The 27,300-nt window shown below is 54.1% G+C and overlaps 3 protein-coding genes across 4 annotated transcripts in view; 2 read left to right on the top strand and 1 right to left on the bottom strand.

Moving 5' to 3' along the window:
* Positions 1 to 5,505, top strand: part of ARIH2 (ariadne RBR E3 ubiquitin protein ligase 2) — a 50,786-nt gene extending 45,281 nt beyond the window's left edge. For both annotated transcript variants that reach the window (XM_047694407.1, XM_047694416.1), the window contains 5 exons: positions 1,744 to 1,895; positions 2,704 to 2,847; positions 3,465 to 3,533; positions 4,716 to 4,799; positions 5,024 to 5,505. In XM_047694407.1, the coding sequence (XP_047550363.1) occupies positions 1,744 to 1,895; positions 2,704 to 2,847; positions 3,465 to 3,533; positions 4,716 to 4,799; positions 5,024 to 5,095 (521 nt within the window). In that variant the 3' untranslated portion in view covers positions 5,096 to 5,505. The remainder of the gene's footprint in view (positions 1 to 1,743; positions 1,896 to 2,703; positions 2,848 to 3,464; positions 3,534 to 4,715; positions 4,800 to 5,023) is intronic.
* Positions 5,506 to 9,969: 4,464 nt separating this feature from the next.
* LOC125080598 (secreted frizzled-related protein 5-like) lies at positions 9,970 to 20,188 on the bottom strand. Its single transcript, XM_047694498.1, has 5 exons — positions 19,847 to 20,188; positions 18,701 to 18,870; positions 18,381 to 18,467; positions 17,042 to 18,057; positions 9,970 to 10,012 (listed from the first exon to the last, which is right to left on the bottom strand). Exons 1-4 carry the CDS (start codon positions 20,128 to 20,130, stop codon positions 17,741 to 17,743), a joined length of 858 nt encoding a protein of 285 aa, XP_047550454.1. The 5' UTR covers positions 20,131 to 20,188; the 3' UTR covers positions 9,970 to 10,012; positions 17,042 to 17,740.
* On the top strand, positions 12,781 to 27,228 carry P4HTM (prolyl 4-hydroxylase, transmembrane). Its single transcript, XM_047694372.1, has 9 exons — positions 12,781 to 13,461; positions 13,674 to 13,755; positions 21,828 to 22,018; positions 22,817 to 22,913; positions 24,254 to 24,416; positions 24,982 to 25,167; positions 25,870 to 25,960; positions 26,145 to 26,268; positions 26,774 to 27,228. Exons 1-9 carry the CDS (start codon positions 12,796 to 12,798, stop codon positions 26,992 to 26,994), a joined length of 1,821 nt encoding a protein of 606 aa, XP_047550328.1. The 5' UTR covers positions 12,781 to 12,795; the 3' UTR covers positions 26,995 to 27,228.
* Positions 27,229 to 27,300: the final 72 nt, after the last annotated feature.

The following is a 27,300-nucleotide window of genomic DNA, read 5'->3' as shown; positions in this document are numbered from 1 at the left end:
AGTTGGCATGACTCTTAGACCTTCATGATCCTCAGTCATCCAAGAAGATTTAGTGTGCTCTTTTTATTTTTGCCCAGGCAGGTAAGTAATGGGGGCTTATCTGTGCTACCTTACAGATAACTTTCAGAACAGGCTGTTTTATTGGCGGGAGTCACAGAAGAGTCTTCCTTTGAGGTTTTACAAAGTTTCCACAAGGGCTTTTGATACAGCTTTTCAGATCGCCTTCATCCATCAGGAGTAGTTTATTACATGGAACCTGTTGGCTTTGCTTTCCTTCCTGTCAGATGCAGTAAAGAAATTTGTTCAAGTAGAAAGTATGTACAAACAGGTTTCCTACATCGCAGCTTCAGTGCTGACCAGAAGGCCCTGAGGGTTTCTCTTTGTAAGGATTCATCTAATGGTATTCCTCTGTTTTCCTAAGAGCCCACCATAATCAGAATGGACATGACAAGGAATTAGAAGGGAACAGTGATGGTGAAGTATAGCATGAAGTCAGGCTGTGAGTAGTGGCATATTTCCTCAGTGGTATCCCACTCTGTGTTTGAATGAGAGGGGTGTGTATCATCCACTTAGAACAGTGCATAAGACATGCATATGGTTTAAAGAAAAATGGCAAGTGAACACCCCGGTACCCATCATACTCCTAGTACCCAAGAAGTCCCCTGAGTATCCCTCCCCACAGTCTTCCCATCCTTTACCACCCAGAGTTAGCTGCCATCCCTTGCATTCCTGTATAGTTTGACCACCTCTACAGGTAACCCTAAGCAGTGCAGTAGTGTTTAAGACAGGAGCAAACAGCACCTAGCTGATTAAGGGGATAGCAGTATTGCTGCTGTTCGGTGAAGGTTCCCAGGAGAAGAGAATGAACTCTGGGTCTCTGAGTTTGGCTTTAGCCTCCCAGATTTTCTATAAGAGGTCCTTTAGAGAAGTCAGTGAACCATCTTGAATCCTGGAAAACAGGGTTTACCGTAACCCTGTCTGGGTCTTTGTCAGAGATAGGATATACATCAGACAGGCTAGAGATCTGGCCATCAACGGAACTGTGGTTGGCCACCTGCCATTAGACCGCAGTAAATGTTGGATGTTTGGTGGATCTTTTTTTTTTTTTTATTCTAATATTTGGTGGGTTTTGTTTTTTTTATAATTTTTTTATTTTTGGTGGATCTTTATTTTTACCTCTTGGTTTCCTCAGTGTAGAAGCAGACTCATAATTCTGAGTAGGAACTATTGGGTAGCTGTTGGTTTTATAGAAGTGTTCTTTTTTTAAGAAATGACAAAATAGGTGAAAGCCTTTATTCCTAACTTTTGTACAACATCTTCTTAGGACAGGGGTTGTGAGGGTGGGAGGTAGTCAGGGCAAACCTTTGTTCTGGATGGCCAGAGGGGCCTCATTGGACAAGTTTCTGCTTCTCTCAGTGGCACTGACACAGCACACCAGTGGTCTTGTACAGTCAGCACCCTCCCGTGTTGGGTTAAGAAGGTACAGAGCTTATGTGCTTATGGAACAGAGTATCTGCTGGCTATTGTACCTAGTGGCAAGGAAGGGCTATAGGGACAGTGTTATGTGTCAGAGAGGAGAGGTGCACGTTCCTACTGGAAACAGGCACCCATAGGAAGTTGTGGGCAGGTAACAACCCCCACCCCTCTACCCTTTCACAGGATCTGTCTGTCCCACCGCTTTGCTCTTGGAGGAATGTCAGCTTACCTTGTGGGTGTAAATGCCTCATTTTCTATTCTTTGCAGACTTCTGCTGGATGTGTCTAGGAGATTGGAAGACCCACGGCAGCGAGTACTATGAGTGCAGTCGGTACAAGGAGAACCCCGACATTGTCAACCAGAGCCAGCAGGCACAGGCCAGGGAGGCCCTCAAGAAGTACTTGTTCTACTTTGAAAGGGTAGGCGTCTTCTCTGGAAACTGCCCTCATGAGTGGGCTTCTTCCCACTGGCCTGCTTAGGGAGAACTCCCAGGGACTGGTGTGCGGTACGTGCACACAGAAGTCAGGGAGAGGAGCTCCTGCAGTGGGCCTGAGTGATGCTTCCATAAATGTGGCTTTTGGGCTCCACAGGGCAGCCATGACCAACAGTGCTCTTTGAATCATGGGTTGAAGGACAGTGAAGGGAGCATCAGGTGGTCTTTTACATGTGGTACCAACTTAATCAGATTCAGAGGGCACTTCCTCCCAGGAGGACCCCTCAGAAGCCCACAGAGTATGGCGCATTTGCTTTTGCTAAGCACAGTAGACCAGTGGGTACCCAGCTTTGTTTCATCCTCAGGGCTGAAGCCCTATTGCCCTAGATGGTAGAGTGATCTGAATGGCAGGCGCTGCTTAGGACAGGGTCGGTAGTATGGTCTGAGGAAGTCCCCTTCCTGGAGCGCCTGAGCGGCTTGGTCGCAGCCGACTAGTGATTTCGGCTCAGATTATGATCTCAGGGTCCTGGGATCAGCTAACATTGGGCTCTGCACCTAGCAGGGTGTCTGCTTCTCTCCGTCTCCCTCTGCTCCTCCACCCTGCCCTGCGGGCGTGCTCTCTACCCTCTCTCCCAAATAAATAAATTGTTAAGAAGAAGAAAAAGTCCTCCTCCTGCCCTCTCAAGGACACACAGTCCCCATAAGTTAGATGAAGCTGTGGCCATGCTGTGCCAACCAAGGTGTCTGTTCTGAACTTCCGTCTGGACTTGCGCACCTTTCTCTGTGCCCTGTAGTGGGAAAACCACAACAAGAGCTTGCAGCTGGAGGCACAGACCTATCAGCGGATTCATGAGAAGATTCAGGAGAGAGTCATGAATAATCTGGGGACGTGGATCGACTGGCAATACCTACAGAATGCAGCCAAGCTCTTGGCCAAGGTCTGTACCCCTCCCTCTTCTGATCCCTGGCCCAGCACCTGGCCCTGTCAGGCCCAGACGTCTGAGGATGGGAGGGTGGGAGACAGTTTTGGGGGCAGGGGAGCCCAGCACTTCGTATCACTTTGTATGCTTCTGCTTCTGGGCCCACAGTTCCCTGGGCTGTGCCCACTGAGGACCCAGCCTGCTGCTGGCTGCCAGGGGATTTCCAAGAAGAGTTCCACTACCTCAGCCACAGGAAAGGAAGTGCAAGGGAAACTAGAGCCCTTCTTCTTTTGTCCTATCCACGTGTCACTCCGAAGAAACTAAGAGATTATCTTTGGACAAGTGTCGAGATAGATGTGTGGACTCTGATGTCCGACTCTAGGAAAGAGCCATTGAGGCAGCTGCTGGTGATAAATCACAGTTGGAAAAAGGAACCGTGTGTTCTGTGACCATTTCTGTTTCAGCTTTTCCCATATTGTCCCTCCAGTTCATCCTTGATTGGTTTGGCGTCATTTCTTTCGAGCCTGTACCTGTAGAGCCAGGCTCACGTGCGTGGTAGGGTAGAATCATGAAAGCCACTAGAGACGCGTGCGGGTTGGGTCACACGTGCACGTGCCTTCTCTCTTCTGTTCCAGTGCCGGTACACCCTGCAGTACACTTACCCGTATGCCTACTACATGGAGTCTGGACCCAGGAAGAAGCTGGTAAGGCCAAGCAGTCCTGTGTTCCGCCCTTTAGCTTCAGAGATACCCTTGTCTACCTGTACTTTCCAGGAGAGTGGGGACCAGACCCAGGTTGTTGGGAGGACAAAACTGTCAGTTTTAAAAGTTAGCTCTCTTAAGATTCACTCTTTCTTTGACCCCTGTGTGCATATGTGCTCACTCGCTCTCTTTCTCTTTCTCAAAAAAAATTCAGTTCTCCTTTAGACTTCTCTAAAATAGACTTCAGGCCCTGGAATTTTGTGTAATATCAAGGCAGATACACCAAAGCTCCTGAATGGCCGTAGTTACAGGACACTCTGTGGCCACATGGGAGGCTGGTACCCATGCTTTAGGAGGACACCCAGCTTGCACGTTCCTAATTTATAGTGGGCTTTTTTACATCTTTGTTTAATTCTCTATGTTAGATATGGGTCATGTCCCCTGATGATAAAGTAGTTCACATTTATTGTTTAAATGTTGGAAAACAGAAAAACATTTGCATCATCTGTAATCCCACCAAAAAGACATGGCCACTGTTAGCGTTTTTCAGCCTTTTAAAATTATTTCTACACTTACTGTTAATGATATACATGCCATTTTGTTGTTACGACCATTTATTATTGCTGCTGTCCTTATTTACCAGGCCACTAAATACCATTTTTGACCTGTGCATAAATGTTTCATTACATGGTCGTCCCATCAGTTTGGGCGTTTGTTGTTGCTGTTTTTCATTACTATAAGATGTTGAGGAACACTTTGTGTATAAAGGTACAGTGGAGGTACAATTACCAAGTCGAATGGTTTGAATATTTTTAAGACTTGATTTCCAGAAGGGCTGGAAAAAGGAAGTACTCCGTGAACACCGTGTCCGTGAATACCCATTTTGACGTGTTTTTGCAGCATCTGTTGCCTGTATGTGGGGAATACTGTCTTCAGTGGCTTAACTTCTTCCCCTCTCTTTCGGGCTGGAGGGTGAGTGTGGCCTTGCCGCCTGGCTGCGCTCTTCAGGTAGCCTTTTGACTGGATTCTGGCTCTGGCGATAGGAGCTAGCCCTGCTCTCTGAGGACCAGCTCAGGGCTGTCTGTAGCTCATATAAGCCTCAGGTGCTGCGTCTGCCCCTCCATCTGCAGGCCCTGGCCTGGCTGCAGCCCCTCTCCTTTTGACCCTCCTGCTCTGCCCATACAGTTTGAATACCAGCAAGCTCAGCTGGAGGCTGAGATCGAGAACCTGTCGTGGAAGGTGGAGCGCGCAGACAGCTATGACAGAGGGGTAAGTGTCTCCCTCCTTCCTGGTGCCTCTGTTGCAGGCCAGGGAGATCCAGCTTGTTAGCAGGCGACAGGGTTGTTAGCATGTGGACCCGAAGCTCTGTAGGGAAGGGTGGGAAGGGCAGTGCCTTTGTCCCCTTGAAGCCCCTGATGTGGTGGGTGTGGCTTTGGCTGCTGCGTGCACTCGGGACAGGGCGGTGCAAGCACCATCTTGCTTCCCTGGTGCAGGACTTAGAGAACCAGATGCACATAGCAGAGCAGCGAAGGAGAACCCTGCTGAAGGACTTCCATGACACCTAGACTGGGACCCGACGCGCCGGAGTGAGGACGATGTGGCTGCGAGGCCTCCCGGTTGCCGAACTGCATGCCGCAGGCCCTGCCTTTCACCACCTCAGGCAGCAGCCCGGGCCCCACTCCTGACAGACACTGGCCACACACCTTAGTCCATTTCTGTTTTCTTCTCATCTTTTCGCTTTTTGTTTCTACCAGGGTAGAGGCCATGTTGAATTGGCCTCTTTTCAGGACTTTTAATTCCCCCTGGATGGTTGTTGGGAGGGAGGGAAAGTTTTTTCTGAATGACTATTAATAGTACTAGATCATTACAACTTATGTAATTTTCAAAGGTTGTATAATTATACAAAAAAAAAAAAGACAAACCATAGAATTACACAGAACCCTTTTTAAAAATAAATTGGCATTGGAGTGTTTTACCCTCTAGCTATTTTACTTAGAATGTAACATGCTGCCTGCCCACCCTGCCTCAGAGTGTCTCCTGCAGGAGGGCCCCAGGGTGGTCTCTGTTTTCCAGATTCTCATATGTGTTTGGCCACAGCTGGTGTCTCAAGGGAAAAGCGTGGGTGGCAGACGGTGGGCAATTGAGTTGGCCTATGTAACGGGCATGGAGCGCAGGGAATCACATCATGCCTTCTGCCTGGTCCTTGGGGACCCTTTGTGGTCAGGTGTACCTGCCTTACCCTGCAGTGAGGAGATAATACAGAAAGGGGACTTATCATAGGGTGTCGTCATCTCTGATGGCGCTGTGTGTCTGTGGGCTCATCTTTCTTCCAGGTTTCTTTGGGTCTGGCCACTGAGGCCAGAGACCATAACGGTATAGGTGGGGACATGAGTTCAGCACAGTGTTTCCTCTTGTCTCCTAAAGATCGAGATCTACTTTTAAAAGCAGTTATTCCCCAAAATAAGTTCATTTTACCTTGGTCCTTTCTTTTGTGCCAGTGTTCCAGTGATATAACTAACCAGGTTTACACACGGCTGTGCGTACCTGACACTGTGCTGCTACACCGTCTCTGGTGCACTTTAGGGTCAGAGTTCAGCATGGCCCACCCAAGGGCACAGGTCTTCCGGACTCAGGGGCCTTGTTTGCACAAGTGCTTTTCATGTTATCAGGAGTGTGTTCTCCTCCAGAGTGGCTGCTCAGGGGTCTGGAAGTCTGAGGCCAGGAGGGTCCTGGATTTGTGGTCCCAGCTACTATGCTGGAAGGGCTGGCCGGAGGAGAGGGCCAGCTTCTGCACAGTTGAGTGCAAAGGAACAGGTGGTTGGTTGGTGTCCTGCCTGTCCTCAGCCTGGTTCTGTGAGCCTTCTAAAAGTTACATCTGTGATACCTGGGGTTTTTGTGGCTTGGTTCATTGCCCCCACTCTGAGGGGGGCAGAGCTGTCTGTACTCGACAGGGCCTCCTTCACCTCCTGGAAGAGTTGCTTGGGAGGTCTGTGAATATTCCAGAGGAAGTCCTTTGATACTCAGACATTCTCACCTCAGTCAGCAGTTTCCCAGGAACCATGTTAGCTGTAAACTGAATCACTCTTGAAGACAGAGAGCCGCTGTAATTCTTGGGATCATGGGATACACGGCTGGATGCAGGCTCCTTGTCTCCCCTCCAGTCCCAACCCAGGCTTTGTCTCTTCCTCTCATCCTCAAGGGAGGGACTGTGGGGTGGAGTAGGAGAACAAGTTAGAAGTGCAGCACATGAGGCCAGAATTGAATGGCGGGGAGCTCACTGAAGGAGGAGCGTACCTGCTACAGGACCTGGGGCTGGGTGTCTGCTGCCCACTCCGTCGGGTCCTTCCTGTGTCACCGCCATGGCAGAGGCGTTGCAGCTCTGTGCCTTACGTCACACCCTGGGCATCCTGGGCAGTTCTCAGCCTGCACAGCTACCACATGGTGCACTGGTACCCAGACTGTAGCCTGCAGCCCCTGACTTGTGGAGAGCTTCCGTTTGTGCCCCCAGGGGCTGTCCTTGGCCAACATCATCAGGAAGATGGGAAAGGTCAGGCAGAATTGTTCTGCCCTACAAAGGATAGAAGATAAAGGAATGCACAGTGTTTTCATGAATTTACCATAATATCTTTGTTTTCTTCAAAGAAAAAGTTGAGGCAACGTCATCTGCTCAATGTTGAGTGGTTTATTCAAAATAAACAAAGTTTCTGATTATAAAATTGTGTAGAGTCTTCCTTCCAAGGATCCAGGTAACCTCCTGAACCAGCGCCCCAGGGGATTCTGGCCAGTGAGCTCCAATTGAGGGCCGTCCTGCTGATCAGCTCCCTCCTCTAGAGAGCTGTGAAGGTCCCAGGGGCCTCTGTTCTGCCTCCCTACTGTGTCTGGCTTTCTGAGGAGAGGGCATCTACGGAGGGAAGGAGAATATCCTGCCCGTTTTTACTTTCTTCTCCCTCCCTGGGTTGCAGGCCATACCATTCCCCCCACAAAGAGATCCTGGGATTGCGGCCGAGTACTAGTGGGAATGCCCCACAGCTCCTACAGAGGCCCCGAGTCCCTCATTCAGAAACCCCCTGGGTCCCTCCAAAGCAGACGTGGGAGCTTAGGGTTATACAGTGTGCGGGGGGCGGGTAGGGGGAGCTTCACAGGGACTCTGGAGTTACAAAGCTAGGACTCTGGACAGAAACCCAAGTGTGTGGAGTTTAATCCCAAGGGTTGAGGACAGGAAGTGGAGTTTGGGTTCTGGATTGAGGGGGTCCACACTTGTGGCAAGAGTGACAGCAACTTTAGTCATAGTTCAGAGGTTAAGGCTCCAAAGCTGTGGGCAGCATGCACGGGACAGGCAAGGCCAGAGAGGCCCTAGACACTGCCAGTCAATTCCACAGCTGCTCATCCCTGGCCCTCCGGTGTGCTGAGCCCCATGCATGGCACCTGGGCATACCATTGTGTGCAAAAGATCCACAGGCTCTACCCTCTCAGAGCCTCCAGAGCATGGGGCACACAGATGGAATTCATCACTAGTGAACATCCGTGAGGCAGCAAGACCCAGGACTAAAGGGTCAGTCACTATTGTAGATCAGTGGGCAGGGTGCCATGGCCTTGGCACTATACTCTTGGGAATCTTAAAAATGAACAAGAGGGCACCTAGGTGGCTCGGTCGGTTAAGTGCCTGCCTTTGGCTCAGGTCATGATCCCAGTGTCCTGGGATCGAGTCCTGCAATGGGCTCCTTGCTCAGTGGGGAACCTGCTTCCCCCTCTCCCTTGGCCTGCTGTTCCCCATGGTGTGTGGTCTCTCTCTCCAATAAATGAAACTTTTAAAAAATCTATTTAAGGGGTGCCTGGGTGGCTCAGTGGGTTAGAGCCTCTGCCTTCAGCTCAGGTCATGATTCCAGGGTCCTGGGATCCAGCCCCGCATCATCAGGCTCTCTGCTCAGCAGGGGGCCTGCTTCATCCTCTCTCTCTGCCTCTGCCTGCTTGAGATCTCTGTCAAATGAATAAATAAAATCTTTAAAAATATATTTAAAAATGAACAAGAGAAGGTAGCATATTCTAGTAAAGTCTAGAGGAGGGATTTTCCATGTTGTCTCCAGGTACAGCCATCAGAGCACTGTCCCTGTACTGGGCCCTGTTTTGGGTACTGAGGATGGCTATTGGTCTTGGCCTAGGTCGGTTTCCGTCCCCATAAGACAATCACACTAATAGTGAGTAAGCCTGTACCCACCTAGTCCTCACAGCAGCCCCGTGAGGTAGGTGCTGTCACAGTGCATATCACTGAGCTGTTCAAAATATGAAGTAATTTGCCCAAGGTTACCACTGCTGGTAAAACAAAAAGTGTTTGCTGTTAGAAACTGGAAATAAGGGGCTCCTGGGTGGCTCAGTGGGGTAAGCCTCTGCCTTCAGCTCAGGTCATGATCCCAGAGTCCTGGGATCGAGCCCCATATCCGGCTCTCTGCTCAGTGGGGAGCCTGCTTCCCCCTCTCTCTCTGCCTGCTGCTCTTCCTACTTGTGATCTCTCTGTCGAATAAATAAATAAAATTAAATTAAAAAAAAAAAGAAACTGGAAATAAGGGGCACCTGGGTGGCTCAGTGGGTTAAAGCCTCTGCCTTCGGCTCGGGTCATGATCCCAGGGTCCTGGGATTGAGCTCCGCATTGGGCTCCCTACTCAGCAGAGAGCCTGCTTCTCTCTCTCCCCCTCTCCCTGCCGCTCTGCTTACTTGTGCTCTCTCTCTAGCTCTCTGTCAAATAAACAAATAAAATATTAAAAAATAAATGATAATTTTTAAAAAAAATTTTTAAAGATTTTATTTGACAGCGATCACAAGTAGGCAGAGAGAGGAGGAAGCAGGCTCCCCGCCAAGCAGAGAGCCCAATGTGGGGCTCGATCCCAGGACCCTGGGATCATGACCTGAGCTGAAGGCAGAGGCTTTAACCCACTGAGCCACCCAGGCACCCCAAAATAATAAATTTTAAAATGGGATGCCTGGCTGGCTCAGTTGGTAGAGTATGGGACTCTTGACCTCAGAGTCATGCGTTCAAGCCCTACTTTGGGTGTGGAGCCTATTTAAAAAAGAGAAACAGGGGTGCCTGACCCACATCGGGCTCTCTGCTCAGCGGGGAGCCTGCTTCCCTGTCTCTCTCTGCCTGCCTCTCTGCCTACTTGTGACCTCTCTCTGTGTCAAATAAATAAAAATATTTTATTTTTATTTATTTTTTTTAAAGATTTTATTTATTTATTTGACAGAGAGAGATTACAAGTAGACAGGCAGGCAGAGAGAGAGAGAGGGAAGCAGGCTCCCCGCTGAGCAGAGAGCCCGATGCGGGCCAGGCACCCCTGTTTCGCAAGTAGGCAGAGAGGCAGGCAGAGAGAGAGAGGAGAAAGCAGGCTCCCTGCTGAACAGAGAGCCCCATGCGGGGTTCGATCCCAGGACCCTGAGATCATGACCTGAGCCGAAGGCAGCGGCTTAACCCACTGAGCCACCCAGGCGCCCTAAATAAAAATATTTTAAAAAAATAAATAAATACATAAATTTAAAAAAATTAAAAAGAGAAACATTATGGCCCTTAGGCAGCCAAAAGGCCATAGGTTTTAAAAGGCCAAGTTCCAGTTTTTGATGTGGTTGTGAGATTCCCACAACCAACAGCAGGTGGAGCAGAACTAGACAGCATTCCACACCCCCACCCGCGTGCCCCAGCCGGCTTGCTTTCTGTTGTCTGGTGAGTGAGAGAAGGAGCTGTGCATGGCAGTGGGGATTAGTCACCTGGATACAGGAGATAGGAATGTGAGAGAAAGGGGTTTAGAAAAATAAGGAACCTGAGGATTTGTGGTGATCTAATTATAGATTCTTTTTTAAGATTTTATTTACTTATTTGATAGAGATCACAAGTAGGCAGAGAGGCAGGCAGAGAGAGGGGGAAGCAGGCTGTCCTCGGAGCAGGGAGCCCGATGTGGGGATTGATCCTAAGACCCTGGGATCATGACCCGAGCCGAAGGCAGAAGCTTTAACCCTCTGAGACACCCAGGCGCCCCTAGTTTGTTTGTTTGTTTGTTTGTTTGTTTAAAGACTTTTATTTATTTGATAGAGACATAAGGAGAGAGGGAACACAAGCAGGGGGAGTGGAAGAGGAAGAAGCAGGCTTCCCGCTGAGCAGGGAGCCTGATGCAGGGCTGATCCTAGGACCCTGGGATCAGGACCTGAGCCGAAGGCAGATGCTTAACGACTGAGCCACCCAGTCGCTCCTAATAATAGACAATAAAAGGCTAAAGAGGGGGGCGCCTGAGTGGCTCAGTGGGTTAAAGCCTCTGCCTTCGGCTCGGATCGTGATCCCAGGGTCCTGGGATCGAGCCCCACATCGGACTCTCTGCTCTACAGGGAGCCTGCTTCCTCCTCTCTCTCTGCCTGCCTCTCTGCCTACTTGTGATCTCTGTCAAATAAATAAATAAAATCTTCAAAAAAAAAAAAAAGAAAGGCTAAAGAGGAAATGGTCTCAACATTCATTCATGGGTACCAGAAAACCATGACATCCTTGGTAAAACTGTGACTTGGTTGGTGTTTTTCGCATTAAAGAATTCAGGAGAGGGCACCTGGGTGGCTCAGTCAGTTAAGCATCTGCCTTCAGCTCAGGTCAAGATCCCAGGGTCCTGGGATCGAGCCCCGCATCGGGGCTCTCTGCTCAGTGGGGTGCCTGGTTCTTCCTCTTCCCTTGCTGCTCCACCCTGTTTATGCTCTCTCTGTGTCAAATAAATCTTTTAAGAAAATGAAAAAAAAAAAAAAGAATTTAGGAGATTAAAAAAGAAGAAGAATATGAGAAAAAAATTAGGAGAATAATACGATTTGGGGGAAATTTACTTGCTCCCGTTGTACTGTGTACTTGGATGTTGAGAGACTTCGGACCTAACTAGAGTGGCTTAAAGACAAGCTGCAGGAAATCTGGACACTGCTAAGCTGGTAATAGGACTTTTTTCCATTTGAATCCGAAACATTTCTTTTGTGGCCGTTCTATGTATGTATGAACGTATGTATGTATGTGCTTCAGAATTCATTTCAGAATTCACTTCCATGCACAGGGAGTCCGAGCTCACCTGGTTACCTGCAGACGTGTGGCTTCCCACTCGATCTGAAGCAGAATACTGGACCGCTGGTGCTGGTCGGTGAGCATCCCGACTTCGGCAGAACCCTAACGATTCCCATTATCACCTCCCCCTCTTCCTCCCCATTAGACATGTTCAGAATGTCTCCTTTGTTTGGGCAGTGTTTCTCTGTAGTATCCCAAGGAGACTGACAAGATGGTCACTGAGGGTGGCTGGATGAGTGGGTGCACCCATGTGCTCGGGCACTGGTGAAATCCGCCACTGTGTGTAGAATCTCCAAGAGAAGGAGATGGGCCTGCCTTTGGAGCCCCTGGCCTGCTCTGGGGAGACCAGAAAATGCAGACTCCACTTTTCTGGAAGAAAATGGGCGGGAGAAGGGGCTGTTAACAGGGTAAAGGGAAAACCACTAGTGAGACCTGACTCAGCGGTGTGGCTCTTGTCTGCCTGTCCACCGGGAGGGGTTGGCTTCTGCCCTGGGGGCCGTGCATCACTGCCTGAGGATAACCCAGCCCTAAAACAGCAGGGAGCATGAAAATGCCCAGGCTTTGGCACTGGGCCGCTGGTATGTCCTCCCTCCTCCATACCTGGTGATAATTTGAGTTTCTTTTCCTCTGAGGCGACTACAGTCACACCACCCTGAATGCGCTCAATCTTGTCCACGTATCCTCTGAGGCAATGGTGTCTCAATTATAGAAAAGTCCCCCTTTCACAGAAAAGTGCCTTTCTCCCTCTTTCCCTGTGCCAATTTTGAGGCAAGAAACGTTTTTGAGTTCCGCAGGTTGTTAGGGGTTTGAGCTTCCTTGGTGCCAGGGCTCCTCCAGGAAGCCCTCTCTGACCACTCCAGACTGGATCCACGGTCTATGCACGTATGCGACCTTGAACATCAGGCCGCTCCTTCCTAAGGCCTGACTCCTATAGGCCTCCCTGTGAGGTCGCAGAGCGGAATTCCAAGGCATTCTTGGCCTTCTAAGCTGGCGAGCAACAGTGCCGAAAGCTGCGGGCCCTACAGGATCACATGCGCAGTCGTCGGCCTCCGCGGCGGCCCCAGACCGCCGCATTATTGAGTCATCTTTCGGCAGTGCCTCGTCGCTGTCACCCCACTCTCGGGAACAAGAAAATGCAGGGCATACTTTTCCAGGAAGAGGGAAGTGCATCTTAACTAGGGGACGGAGAAAGTACCAATGGGGTTTCCTTTAATGGTGCTGCTCTTGTGTGCCCCGGCATTGCGCGTGGGGGAGGGGCCGGCTTCCGCCCTGGGGTGCGAGCATCTCCTCCTGACAGTTACCCACCCCGGGAAGAGAAACTCCAGCGTGGACCCGGGTCCAGGGCGCAAGGGAGACGGAGCGCCGCGCAGGGGCGGGCGCCGGCGGCCCTGGCGGGTGCAGCATCCCCAAGCACGGTCTCCTAGAGACCGCAGCGCGCGCGGGCTCCGCAGCGGTTGTCCAGGCGACGGCGCGGCGCGGCGAGGGCATCCCCGCGGCCCCTCCCCTGGGCGTGCGCGCGACCTGGGCGCCATGGCGGCGGCGGCGGCGGCCCCGAGACCGGAGGCCGTGAGTCCGCAGTGGGCGCCGCCTGGACACGAGCGGGCCCGTACCGCCGCGGGGCTGGGCGACTGCGAGGACGCGCCGGTCCGGCCGCTGTGCAAGCCCCGCGGCATCTGCTCGCGCGCCTACTTCCTGGTGCTGATGGTGTTCGTGCACCTGTACCTGGGCAACGTGCTGGCACTGCTGCTCTTCGTGCACTACAGCAACGGGGACGAGAGCAGCGACGCCGGGCCCCAGCACCGCGCCCAGGGCCCCGGGCCCGCGCCGACCCTGGGTCCCCTCGCCCGGCTGGAGGGCATCAAGGTGAGGACCCCCGTCTCGCCGGGTTCCAGGCCCTGCACGGCGAGCCCGTGACGGCCGGCGCGCAGCCCACGACCTCCACGCTGCTCCCTGCGTCGTCTGCCCCGCGCGCACCCCCATCCCCAACTCGTCGCGCTCGGTTGCCCCGGCGCCTGTACCCTCCTCGGGCGGCGCGGCCTGGGGCCCGAGCTGCCCGCAGTGCCCCTTTCCCTTAGGTGGGGCACGAGCGTAAGGTCCAGCTGGTCCCCGACAGAGATCACTTCATCCGAACCCTCAGCCTCAAGCCGCTGCTCTTCGGTAAGTCAGCTGGGAGCTCCTGGGAAGGGCCGGGGGCTGCGGTTTGGGGGCGCTCGGAGGCTCGCTTTGGCCACGTGACTTCTGTTTTGAAAATGGCTGCTTCGGAGTAGCTTTTATCACCCAAAGGTTTCCCAAAGTGAAGTACCAACCCCCACCTCTGTAATAGGGTCATAGGGTGACCTTTCCACACTCCCCTCTCTGACCCCTACTCTGCAGCTGATCCTTCCGTTACAGGGCTGGGCAATGTGACCCTTAGGCGGTTGTCTAAACACTTCATTGAAACCATCTTTGGACACTTTCTGCCATCATTAATTCTGTCACATTCTAGAACTGGGGGAGGGTGGGAGAGACTGCTAACCAGGACCTAGCTGATATCAGGGCCTCTGAGGATGAATCTCACTCCCAAAGTGGACCCTGTGGTCTGACGAGGGTTCTTAGGATGTGGCTGTATTCAGCCATAAGTAGGCAAAACCTTCCAGCGTGACCTCATTTGGAACCAGCATCATAAACTCACAGTTCCTGAGCTCTGGTTTTAAGCTAGGTTTTATGAGATCGTTTCAATTATTCTTACAACGCCTATGTGAGGTGGGTGTGGATCCCACACTTATGTTACCGGGTGGGAAAGTGAGACACAGAACTGCGGTTGGTCCGCCAGGCTCATACAGCTAGCTCAGGAGCAAAGCTAGGGTGAGAACCCCGGCAGCCTGCCTCTAGAGCCTGTACTGTCTAGCCACCCTGCTAGCTGAGAAGACTCTTGAAGTTCTTCAGAGACCACCAGGTCAGCAAGGTGGGGGTTCCCCAGACTCATGCCCCTGCCCAGGATAGGTTTGCACACCCGGCCCTGGGTACCCAGTGTCAGTGACACACTTACCTGCAGACCCGGGGCCGTTCCTGCCTGCTGGGGGATGGTGTGGGTTAGAGGCTTTCAGGAGGGGGCTGGGGACCAAAGCAGAGCATCTGAGCACCTGCAATCACCCCTGGCGCAGAGGGCCCTGGCTGAGAATTATGCCGAGACCTATGAGACCTATGAGAACACTGCATGCAGTGTAAGGGGAAATAGGTTATGCTGGTCCCGTTGTGGGAAGAGCCCTAAAAGGTTATTGTTACTATGATTATTACTGCTGCATAAGGTTGAAATCTGTGCCAAGCACTATTTTAAGTGCTGGGAACACAGCATTGAACCAAATAGGGAAAAACAAACAAACAAAAAAAACCCCAACAATACACACACACCTAAAGCTGACATTCAAATAAGGAGACAGACAATAAACAAATATATATGGCGTGTCAGTTGGTGGTAAATGATTGCAGACAAATAAGGCAGAATTTCAGCTGGTGTTGACACTTTTAATAGAGTGACCAAGGTAGGCCTCCTTGTGAAAGATATTTGAGCCAAGACCTCTAGGAGCTATGGGATCAAGCCAGGTGACTGTCAGGAAAGGGTGATCCAGGCAAAGGGAGCGACACTCACCCCATTACTGCTACATTGCTGTGAACAGACAGGTCTGAAGGGGTTGTGTTCTCAGCCTTCTTGGGACCTGTATGCACACAATTCAGATGTATATTAGGTTAAATGAATCATGACCCATAACTGTGACCCCTCAGCCCCTAACATGCAGCTGTTGCATCAAAGTTCTACAAAGCAGAGAATGAGAGACCCAAGCCCCATAAAGTATAGGAAGCAGGAGAGATCTGACACAAGGTAAACCGCTTCTCGTTAAGCCTTTGGATGGGTCTGTGTACCTGCAGGTTAGGACGGCTGCAGCAAGAACCTCCAGCTGTGGCCCCCATTTTCTCCCAATTCTTACATTGACTTTGAGTCTGGTATTAGACATTGTCCCGTGTTTTACCCAGGAAGTCCTGGGACTTGCTCCTTGACGAAATGAGGTGAACCACATGAAGAAGAGATTAGTGATTATAGGAAGTCCACTTGTGAGGCAGGGAAAGCACGGGGGAGAGGATGTCGGAAAGGGGGCAGTTCCTGAATTCTGTGGTGTTAGATGGACCCAAAAAGGAAGCCTTATCTCAAGAAGGAGCAGTGTCTGTCTTCTCTGCCTGCCCATTTAGTCATTTCCTGTCATCCTAAAAAGGCAGGAGGGCCCAAGGAGGATGGGCCTGCTGTGGGCTCTGCCACCTCTGTCTTGCTGCTCTTGGTCCCAAACCTGTCACCCTCAGCCTCAGGGACCCAAGATGCCAGGGCTTGAGAGGTGGGTGTTCAGGATGTAAACCGGGCCAAAGGGATTGGGTTCTACCCCAGAGTGCCCCCATCTCCAGGGGAGGGAGTCCCACCACTTCATGGGGAAGACCCCATGCAAACTCCAGTCTCCTTTTGGGGAAACATTTCCCTGTTTCCCACCTTTGTCCCTAGAGACCTGGGGCAAGTGGGACCTGGGCCACCAAAGCCCCACTCTAAGTTCTTGGCATAATACCTGCGAAGTGTGCCTAGTGTGGTAGGCATTCCGCAAGGATTTGGACCATCAGAAGTCAGCTGAGGACTTCGTCCTGTTCAGTTCAGAAGGGAGGTGTTCCAGTTTTGAGTCATTGTCATCTCTCTGGGGACATTGCCACCTTTGACGTGGCTCACCTCTCCCTCCACCCCACCTCACCCCCATTCTGTGTCTAAACAACAGATCAGTCTTACCGCCCACTTTCTTAAAAGTCTCCAAGATTCCCACTTCACCTCTAAGTGTCATTTGGTGATGCCCTCCTCTCCTGCTGCCCCTTCCTCACTCCCTGCTGTCCCCAAGCTCATTCTGCCCTGGGACCTTACATGTGCTGTGCCCTCCACCAGAAGGCTCAGACCTGGCCCATCCCACAGAGGGTGCCTTCTGGTCCACTGGGCCTGTGCGCACACATTCCCTCCTCGGAGACCTCTCCTGACCTCAGACTGGTCTTAAGAGGTTCCCAGATACCATTGCATCAGACTGCCTGGTTTTCTTCTTGGCACTTAGCAACCCTGGAGACTGTCTCGATATTTATTTGTCATTCGTACCTCCACCCCTAACGGCGAGCTGCATGCGGGAGAGGCCTGATTTGTGCGGGCTTAGTAGTCAGCAGCCAGAGTCTGTCTGCTGCTGGTCACGACTGGCTAGCTGGCAAGATTTACTGGGCACTCAGCCAGACCAGCACCTGTCTGTCTGCTCAGAGTGACCTCCCACCACCCTGGCAGGTGCCCCCTGATTTGGCATTCCCTTCAAGAGCAGCAGGGGTCGCCTCCCGAAGGCCAACAAGATTTTTAGCCCATTTTCCTAACTACTTAAGGTAGATGAATAACTGACACCAGTACACAAAACAGTTTATCTTAAAACCATGACTGCTTTATCGTAGGATTTCCAAGTTGGCTCAAGAAAACAATTAGGCAGTTACTTAGGATCACAAACACTGAACGCCCAGAAATAGGGGGAAAACTCTGTGTGTGTGTGTGTGTGTGTGTGTGTGTGTGTGTGTGTGTGTGTGTAAGTTCAGGTTGGTAAGCAGCTGAAGGCAGTTTCCGGCATGGACTTCTCCCCACCCGATGTGCTCTCTCACGGGCCTGTAGCTTAATGGGACCATGGGCTCAGTAAAGGTCAGGCAGATAAAACCAAGTCTATGTGGGGATTGACAGGCAGCGTCCTGCCCCGGAGGAGCTTAGCCTGAGGCTTTGCACCTGCCCAGAGGCAGCCTGGGCTGCTAGGGCTTGTAGGCATTAGCCAGGCTGTCATCCCAGGCTGGGAAGGACAGAAGGACAGAAAGGTTGTCTTGCCTACCCAGCAAACACTCCCCTGCTGGGGAGCCAGCCTCCTTCATGTCTGGGCAGAGCGCTGTAGTCCAGGAGGGGCCCCTTAGCTGTGGCCACAGCTGTGGGCTTCTGCCCTGCTTGGGTCCTTCACGGGTCTTCTCGGGACTCTGGTCTGCAAGTGTCCGTGATGGGCAGCAGAGAGGGTTTGAGGTGTATCCAGGGCAGTGCGGCTTTTGTGTGGCTGGCTCTCCCTGCCCGTAGGAATCCCTACCGGGGGCACCGGTGATGGTGCCACCTACGCACGGCCAGCTGCAGATGTCGGTGGCCTTGGCTCCAAACATAGGCCGTGGTTACCAGCAGCCGAGGGCCCTGCACCTCCCCACCTAGCACGTAGGTCCCAGCGTGCCTTCCTCGCAAGAGGTTGTGCACGCACGTGGCATCCAGCTGCAGCCAGCGACGGAGAGTAGGGGCCAGTTCCGCGGCAGGCAGTGGGCCCGCCTTCAGCACCTCCAGCCGGGAGTCCAGGTGGCAGTGTGAGAGACCAGAGGACGACCCGTTGCACCGGGAGAGCCTAACCTTCACTGCTGCATGGGACCAGAGGAGTGGGGTGAGGCGCAGGGCCTCTGGGAGTACCCCCATCCCCTCCACCTGGTGAACCACACCCTCTTGGATGCTCTACTCTGAATCAGGGTCCTGGAGAAGACCTGAAGCCCTGGCTGCCACCCTCCTAGGCAGGTTCAGTGTGTTGTTTTAGCGATGCCACACTTGTTAAAGGCATTTATCTTGTAGCTCTAACCAGGTAGAGCATTTGAGTGTCCCCTCTTTCATTTGTCTTACACCGATCTGGGAGCTGGGATGGAGGCACTTGTGACATGGGTGTAAGGGGTGCTGGACGCTAGGGACTCACCAAAGTCGCTGGCACAGAGCGCGTCCAGGACCTCATTGGACGAGCGGGCATCCTGCAACTCACAGTCCCTGCAGCTGGCGCGAGGCACTGGGGGGAGGGGCCAAGTGAGGCTCCGGAGCAAGTGGGGGAAGGGCCGGCAGCGAGGGGTGGGGGCCCTCCCGCTGGCCCCTCGTTCTTCACCCTTTCTGAGACCCGTTGCTGTAGTTGGTCCCTTGTCTCCCCTACCAGAGAGACCCGTGTACCTCTGGCTCTGCGGGCAGTGGCTTGGGAGGGTAAGGCGCTGCCCGTGGGCCGGGCCTGCGAGCCGTGGGGGGACTCACGTGGGCGGCCCAGGCGGGAGCCGTTGGAGACAGCCGTGACGCAGAGGCCGTGGCTGGCGGGGAAGCGGCCGCAGTGCAGGATGGCCGGCCAGGGGTAGCCGTAGCAGGCCATGATGGGCGCACAGCTGGCCTGCACGGCCTCACACAGGCTGCGACAGGGGTAGATGACCCTGCGGAGGTGGGAAGGATGGAAGGATCGGGGCGACGGGGTGCTCAGGACTGGGTTTCCTGGAGTCCGGGCTAGCCCCCCACTCCTCACCATCACCACCCTCTTCCCCCCGCCCCCCACTACTCAGGCACAGCCAGGGACTTTGCGGTTGCTGGGTAACGACACCTGGTCACCTAGCAACAGCCCTCCGCCCCCGTATGTCGTTCCCCACCCCCCTCGCCCAGCGCTTCGGTCTTACAGCCCCCACCGTCCTCGTGTGGCCAGGGCTGCTTTCCAGCGCACCTCCCCCTCCAGCTGGGGCGGACATCCAGTGCCCTGCAGAAGGGCATATGTGAAGGGCCCTGCACTCTGGGCCTTAACTCCCCATCTTGGAGGGAGAAAGCAGAGCCCTCCCTCTTGTCCTGAAAGGCGTGTGGGAGACTGCAGTGTCTGGCCAGGGCTGGGGTTCGCAAAGAGCAGAGGCCCAATCATTGGATTCTGAAAGAGCCCCTTCTTGGTGCTACTGGCATGGTCACCCTGAGGCTCTGGGAATGTCCCCCAGAGGAGGGACTGAAGGAGCTGTTGTTCACCAGGTAGGTTAGGCTGGGGAATCAACCTTGCGATCTCTGGTCTCAGAGAAAAGGCCCTCAGATGAGCTCCCATCTCTTTCCAGGAGATGGGCAGACAGTTTCCACACCTCCCTGGAGAGAGGTTCCAGCCCTCCCAACCCAAAGCATCCTACCCATTTGCCATACCTTGACATTCAAGAGCCCTTGAATCCAAGGGTGCTCACCATTGATGGTCTCCTGCCTATGTCTCCTCTGTTCCATGGGCACCTGTTCCCCTGGGCCAGGAACACCCTGACAAGACAATCCTTCATTTCCCTCCCCACCCCTGTCGCCACCCAGCCTTGAGAGGTACGTAGCAATGGTTAGTGAACAGGCCCTGGCAGAGGAAAGCGCCCCTCCCCCCGCCCCACCTAGGAGTCCCTGCCCTACCTGTCGAGGCACACAGGGGCAAAAAGGGAGCAGAGGAAGAGGCGGGCATCCGGGTGGCACTCCCTGGCCAGCAGGGGCAGCCAGCTGACCGACTGCTGGAGAGCCTCGGCCGCTGTGTCATGGTCCAACAAGTTGGGCAGCCGCATCTCTGTGTAGCCAATGTCGTGGCACAGGGCCATGGCTTGGGGAATGGGCATGCACCGTGTGGGGCCCCGGGGAGCCCCTGCTCCACTGTCAGCCCAGAGCACCACCAGGGCCACTAACAGCCACAGCCCTTGATCCATCACCCGCTTTGTCTGCCTTGGTCTTAATGGGCTGAGGCTGAGGCCTTTATAGGTCTGTCCCCACACCCCAGGAGCCGGTGTTTGTGCAGGTCCCGGGTGCTGGGACCCATCTGGTTAGGCCCCAGTGTGCTGGCCTGGGCCATTTGCATCTGATTAGCACACCACGGGGGACTGTAGACTTTGGTGGCATCCTGGGGCCTGCCGGTTACCAGCACTTAATAAACTGAAGAAACCTGGGCCTGTGTTTTTTCTTTTTCTGGTTTACTTTTCTTGTTTGTTTATTTATTTTTTAAGCTACCTGGAGGTGACTGTTGATTAGCAGTTTGGTCTAACCCATTGTCCAGAGCTGCATGTCCCCCCTGCACCCCGTAGTGGATGGCTCACACCCTTTTTGGGTTTGCTGGGCTGGGAGGTCAAGCAGGCCTGGGTGGGGGCCTTTATCCTGCCCTCTTTGTCATTGCATCTGGGTCATCTATCCAGGGAAGCTGAATGTGGTCTTGAGCGTGGACTCTGGAGTATGACAGCCTGGGAGGTCCCTGGCAAGTCTCTCACATCTCTGTGCCTGCAGGGTGTCAGGGACAAGAAAGGCAAATTGAAGGGGCCCAGCTTTCTAGGGTGAGTGTAGGGATTCAGGAGTTGATGACGTGCTTAGGACAGGACGCAGAATCCATGCCACCTAAGTATGATCTGCTATGATAACCACTAAAAACCCTTCCAGGCCTGGCTCTGAGCAGCCATTTTCCTTCCTCATGGCAATGCCTGGAACTTCATGCTGGGAGTATAACCCAGAGAGGTGGTAAACCGCTCTGCAGCTCTGAGGGCTCACTGTGGCCACAGGGCCTTGCCTCCAGTCTGTTCCTCTGTGGGCCTCTTGGTCCCCATCTAAGGAAGTCCTCTCTCCTGGGAACGAGGGGAGGAAGCAGGGCCCATGCTCCTGTCTATGAGTGCCCGGGACCACTAGGATTGGGCTTCCCAGGTGCGAGACTCATTTTCCAGCGTGACCAAACTGCTTGTAGAGCTGGCGTGGGGGCATCCAGCCCCCGGAGCTGAGCCCCAAGCCCGCCTGGCCTGTACTCGGACTTAGAGGCATGATGTTCAGTGTACGCTTGTTCCCAAAGCAAATGACACCTGAGGCATCTTCTCAGAGCCAAAAACCTAAGAGACGCCTACTGACGGACATGCCAGCACGGGGCAACTCAGCCCTGGACAGATGGTCAGTGCCCACTTGTGCAGGAGAGTGGACGGCAAGGACTGACCTACAGCAATGAATGTTTTACACTTGGTTTTTATTTGATCCATGCTGAAAAGCAAAAATGAAAGCAAAATCCAGTCACCATCACCCCATTTTAAAGTATGTACCCAATCAGAAGTGGAGGTCAACCCTCTGGCCTTCAGTCCCACTCCGAGGTGGGGGGAGCCCCTGCTCAACTTAGCTCTAGCAAACTTCCCAGGGCTCCCCAGGAAATGATTGCTCTCAGCATCAAAGAGAAAAGCCCCACATTCCGAATGCTAGCCAACCTTTGCGGGACAACTCAGTTCTGGGGTCAGAGTGCAGAGCAGAGGTAAAGCCGCGTGTGAAGTCCTGACCCGGGGAGCGCTGGGGCACAGGAGTCCCACAGGAACTGCAAAGAGGAAGGCACCGGTTGCACCAGTGGCCTGGCTCAGTCCGTGGCCTCCCCCACCTCCTCTTCTGGCAGAGATCCCTGGCTTCCTGAGTGATGAGGAATGTCGGCTCATCATCCACCTGGCCCAGATGAAGGGGCTACAGCGCAGCCAGATTCTGCCCACTGAAGAATACGAGGAGGCAATGGGCGCGATGCAGGTCAGCCAGCTGGACCTCTTCCGGCTGCTGGACCAGAACCACGATGGTCGCCTGCAGCTCCGTGAGGTTGGGATCCTGCGGCCTGGGAGTAGGCCCAGGGTGGGAGTGCCTAGAGTTGTCTTTCCGGTGGCCTGCCCAATTCCAGCCCCGCCCCCTTCTCCTTCCCTGGAGAGCTCCTTGCTGCCTCTGGAACCCCAGAAGGTGGCGGGAGGATCGCCCTGGGGGTGATGATATTTATTACCACAGTTCCTGGGTGGTAATGCCATCTATGGTCTGGATTCCTTGCTGACATGTCTGGGGGCCCCACAGAACTCATGGTGGAGGGGGTGGCAGGTCTGAGGGCAGCCAGGAGTCTGCATCTCTTTTATATGCCTCTCACACCAGGCTTCTGACAGAGGTCTTGGCAAGGTGGAGGGTCCCTCGCCCCACTGAGCCTGGTCTTCTTGACAAGCCTGGTGATCATGACCTGGCCGGGCCTCCCCTTGGTGCCTATTCCCTGTTTGCACCCAGGCCTTGGCCTCCCCCTTCTGACCTGGAGTATCTGAGTGGGTCACAGTCCTGTGCTTCACTCTGCCTCCAACCAGCTGACAGTCCTGGCCATGAAGGCCACAGTCCCAACGGGGCTGGGAATGCCTATGGCCCACAGATCTCTTAGCTGTCTTCCTGGCCACCTCCTGAGATGCCTCTGGGCCTCTCTGCCTACCTTCCCTTCAGCTCAGGGACCTCAGGCTCTGCCCTGTGTCCTCACCCATTACCCCATCACCGGCACCCTTAGCCCTTACAGCAAGAACTGGGTGACTGTCTATGCTCTGGTGGCTCTCCATCGTTGGGGCCACTCCACTGAGGGACCATCTTGTGCTTTAGGTCCTGGCCCAGACTCGCCTGGGAAATGGACGGTGGATGACTCCAGAGAACATTCAGGAGATGTACTCTGCGATCAAGGCTGACCCTGATGGTGATGGTGAGCTCATACCTCGCCACAGTCTGTCCCTGTGAGCCTCCTGCCCCCCGTACACCCAGCTTCTAGAGTAGCCATTGATGGGGAGGCGAGGATGCAGCCTTGCCCTCACTCCTGGGCAGTAGGCTGGGTCCTCCCATATGCCTTGGTGACAGTCTAGGGGACAGTTCTTGGAGGCCCTTTTGACCTTAATAGGCAGAGTGTGGGGTCCAGGAGGGGAGTTGCTGGCTGGCAGAGGCCAGTGTAGCTTCAGCAGGAACACAGGTCTGGTGAGGCCAGCTTGAACTTGGCCATTCTCCCTGCTCCATCTACTTCTCTCCAGCCAGGCACAGGGTCTTCCCCAGAAGACACAGTCTCTGGTCTAACTAAGATCTTGCTTGCCTTCCTCTTGCTCTCCTAGAGTCATGCTAACTGCTGGGGGTGGTTTGGGTAGGGGAGTTGTCGTGCAAGGACCCCACCCCCCTTGGGTAAGAACTCCTAGATGTTACTAAGGTGTAGTCATCACTCACATGCCCAAGTTCTGCATGAGATGGGGAAGGTACTCAGCTCAGGTCTTGATCTCAGGGTTGTGAGCTCAAGCCCCACGCTGGGCTCCATGCTGGGCATGGAGCCTACTTAAAAAAAGAAAGAAAAGAAAATATAGAAAAAGAAATATTTCACCCTTAAGTCAACCAATAGATGGAAACGAGTTACTCTTCCAGAACACCAGCTTCCAGTGGAGCTCCTGCTTTGTGGGTTGGGCAGAAACAGGAGGGAGTGTTCTTGCCTAGGAGAATGGCCCGGCTTTCTTTGTTGAGGGAGACTGTTAGCCCAGCAGGCAGGACTGGCGAAGTAGATAGATATATTCCACTCAGGACGGGACCTGAGGTCATAAGGGAGCTCCTGAGCACTAGCCCTGAATGAAACCCGATAGCATGGAAGGCTCTGGACAGAACCCAGGACTGACTACTTTCTTCACCCTCTATAGGACCAGAGGGTAGCCAGCACGTGCTTTAGAGCCAGGCTGGGGGGCCAGGGGCAGTCCTTGGGGGGGTTCTGGCCATATGGTTCAAGCTTCCTTTGGCCACCCAACTCTGGCCAATCTTGTAGGGTTTGGGCTTCTTCCTTTGGGGGGCCAAGTCCGGGTTTAAACTGAGGAAGTGAACTTCCCTGGGTCTTCCTGGAGGGCCTGATGTGACAGAAGCCAGGTTCATCTGACCCAAGAGTCCAGGCTGGGGGACAGGTGCATGTGGGCCCCCAGTGGCCGAGGCCCCCTCCCCCAGGGGGAGGGAGGCTGGTGCAGCCTGCCACTGTGGGCTCCTCACATGGGCTTGGGGGGCATTGACGATGGGTGCCCTGCGCAGGAGTGCTGAGCCTACAGGAGTTCTCCGACATGGACCTTCGGGACTTCCACAAGTACATGAAGGGCCACAAGGCGGCATCCAGTGAGCTGGTGCGGAACAGCCACCACACGTGGCTTTACCAGGGTGAAGGTGCCCACCACGTCATGCGTGCGATCCGCCAGAGGTGAGCACGTTGGTGGGAGCAGGCCTGTGGGGCCCTCATAGAAGTTCTTGGCTGGGGCCAAGAGGACAGGCTTGGTTAGCCAATTTGGGATTAAGTTCTACTTGTTAGACCAGGATTAGAACCCTTTAAAAGACAGGCAATTAACAAAGGCAAATTAACCGTTGTTGTGGGCCAGCAACATACATTTGGGATTAGAAATAGACTGGAATGTTTGTTTTTTGCTAGTTAGAGAAATGACTTCTTATCTCTGTCCACAGGACCCCCTGCCACTGAGCAGCCAGGGGTTTTAGATAAGCAACCTCCTTCCTGCAGGGAGTGATCCCCGCTCCCAATTTAGTGGAAATCTCATCTTCCCCACCCAGCGTGATCTCTGGCATCCCCGGAGAAGGGCTTCTGAGTAACCCCTTCCTGCTCCTACAGGGCCCGTCGGCGGGGGTGGGATGTGGGGGCTCAGGGTTGCCAGGGGAGGTGGGCAGGGGCACAGCTTGTGGCAGGTCCGGGGTCTGGCTTCTTCAGGGTGCCACCTTGCATGGGACTGCCCAGCTGAATGCCTGCTGCCCACCAGGGTGCTACGCCTCACCCGCCTGTCACCTGAAATCGTGGAGCTCAGCGAGCCACTGCAGGTCGTGCGGTATGGCGAGGGAGGCCACTACCATGCCCATGTGGACAGCGGGCCTGTGTACCCGGAGACCATCTGCTCCCATACCAAGCTCATAGCCAATGAGTCTGTACCCTTCGAGACCTCCTGCCGGCAAGTACCTCCCACCTGGGGTGACCTTCCACTCCTAGGCCAGGCATTCCCATGACATAAATACAGCCCTGTCCTAATGGGATGTCCCTGTGTGCATCCAGGAGGGCATTGGGCCATTCTGGTTGAGGATACCCCATCTCTCCCCCCAGTTTCTTCACCAAGTGGCAGGAAGGGTGGCCATCTTGTCTTAGTGGCCAAACTAAGGTGCCCACAGATGGTGAGACTTGTCCCCAGAGCGCTGAGACAAGGGGCAAGACTGGGTCTCCAGCTTTTTAGGTGCCCCCTCCCCTGGACCTTGATTCTCTCCCACGGCTGGAGGCCTCAGCTTCTCCCTTTGAAGCTGTGTCCCCCTCCCCTGCTTGGGCAGGAAGGCAGGCCTCTTTTCTTCATGTGACTGCTCTGGGTCAGCGCCTTCTACTCCCGGCCAGCCCTTCTGCAGGGCTGTGCTGCTCCTGCTAGCCTACCTTTTCCAATAATTTAGCGCATCTGTGATCTTGGTCACACAAAACACTGTGACACACAGAAAGAGACTGGGTTTGTGGGAGGAAGGACAGGCTAGGGACATCTTGGCACTGATCTGCAGTGTTGTCACTGATCTTAGCCTGCCCCCATCTGGCCCTTGGGAATCTGGGCAGCTTATCCTCCCCACAGGTAAGCCCACGGGAGTGTCCACAGCTGCTCAGTGGGCCCCCTGCCTTACAGCTACATGACAGTGCTGTTTTATTTGAACAACGTCACCGGTGGGGGCGAGACTGTCTTCCCTGTAGCAGACAACAGAACCTACGATGAAATGGTAAGGGCCAACCAGGCTGTTATTCTGGTGGGATGGCAGGGCCTTGGGCAATCATAGTATATACCCCTCCAGAGCTGGGATGATGGGCCCAAGTGATCCCCTGGGCAATTCTGACTGGTTTCCCTCTGGCTACTTTTGGCTGCTTGGCCACAGTTTGAAAACCCCACCATCCTGCTGCCCACAGAGTCTGATTCAGGATGATGTTGATCTCCGTGACACTCGGAGGCACTGTGACAAAGGGAACCTGCGTGTCAAGCCCCGGCAGGGCACAGCAGTCTTCTGGTACAATTACCTGCCTGATGGACAAGGTGAGGGCCTGTGACTAGGCCAAGAGTGCCTTGAGGGAAGCTTCCCTTTATCTAGCCCAGAAGGCCACCCCGGTGGGATGCTTCCGGCACCGTTATGCATGTTTTTCTGCCCCTGGTGCCTCCCAAAGGTCCTCCTCAGTGACTTCAGTGGCCAGCACCTGTGTAGCCTCCTGGGTTATCTTGACCCCTGTGACTGATTCCCTGATGCTCCAGTCTTCCAGCTCACTGGAGCTGCAGACACATCTGTCACCAGCCTGGGCTGTGGAGAGTCTGGCAGCAAGAAAGCTGGTTTCAGAAGACCAGTGGTGGTGTTAGTGCATTAGTTGGAAAGAGATGCTGAGCCCCAAAGGAGGCCGTGGGGCCAGACTTTGTCACTGATGTGTGGTGGGCCCAGGGATGGGCCACCCTGGCCATGCCCTTCGCCTGTGTGAGATCATGCTCAGGTCAGCGCCGCCTAGTGCCCCCTCTGGTCACCTCCCTCGGTCACACCATCCTCCTCTCCTAGGTTGGGTGGGCGACGTGGATGACTACTCGCTGCACGGGGGCTGCCTGGTCACAAGTGGCACTAAGTGGATCGCCAACAACTGGATCAACGTGGACCCCAGCAGGGCACGGCAGGCGCTATTCCAGCAGGAAATGGCGCGCCTTGCCCGCGAAGGCGGCACCGACTCTCAGCCAGAGTGGGCTCTGGACCGGGCGTACCGCGACGCGCGCGTGGAGCTCTGAGGGGAGCGTCGGCGCAGTCCGCAGCCCCAGGCCGCCCACCGCCCCACGTCGGGGCACCTGCGGTCTCCCTGTCCAGATGCAGGCCAAAGACCTGGCCGATGTCTTGCCCTATCCCCGCCACCAACCGCGATTAGGGCACAGTTCCTATATTCGTGTTATTTATTGTGTATAGACCCATGCTGCCCCCACCCCAAATAAAACTACACGGCTTCGAGCCGCCGGGCCGAGAAGCCACAAGTCGGGTCGGCATGGGGGTGGGGGAGGTAGATTGGGCCAGTGGGAGCCCGCGGCTGCGCTTGGCGAGCG

Source organism: Lutra lutra, chromosome 1 (assembly GCF_902655055.1).
Source record: "Lutra lutra chromosome 1, mLutLut1.2, whole genome shotgun sequence".
Classification (NCBI taxonomy): domain Eukaryota; kingdom Metazoa; phylum Chordata; class Mammalia; order Carnivora; family Mustelidae; genus Lutra; species Lutra lutra.
The sequence above is the reverse complement of the archived record's forward strand: the minus strand, read 5'-3'. Positions and strand labels throughout refer to the sequence as shown.

Coding starts and splice junctions, on each gene's coding strand:
- P4HTM (XM_047694372.1), top strand. CDS start 12,796: ATGGGGTTTCCTTTAATGGTGCTGCTCTTGTGTGCCCCGGCATTGCGC. Junction 25,961..26,144: donor ACAGAACCTACGATGAAATG/GTAAGGGCCAAC, acceptor TGCTGCCCACAG/AGTCTGATTCAGGATGATGT. Junction 26,269..26,773: donor TTACCTGCCTGATGGACAAG/GTGAGGGCCTGT, acceptor CTCCTCTCCTAG/GTTGGGTGGGCGACGTGGAT.
- LOC125080598 (XM_047694498.1), bottom strand. CDS start 20,130: ATGGATCAAGGGCTGTGGCTGTTAGTGGCCCTGGTGGTGCTCTGGGCT. Junction 18,468..18,700: donor CTCCCGCCTGGGCCGCCCAC/GTGAGTCCCCCC, acceptor CCCTCCCCCCAG/TGCCTCGCGCCAGCTGCAGG. Junction 18,058..18,380: donor GCTCTGTGCCAGCGACTTTG/GTGAGTCCCTAG, acceptor GGTCCCATGCAG/CAGTGAAGGTTAGGCTCTCC.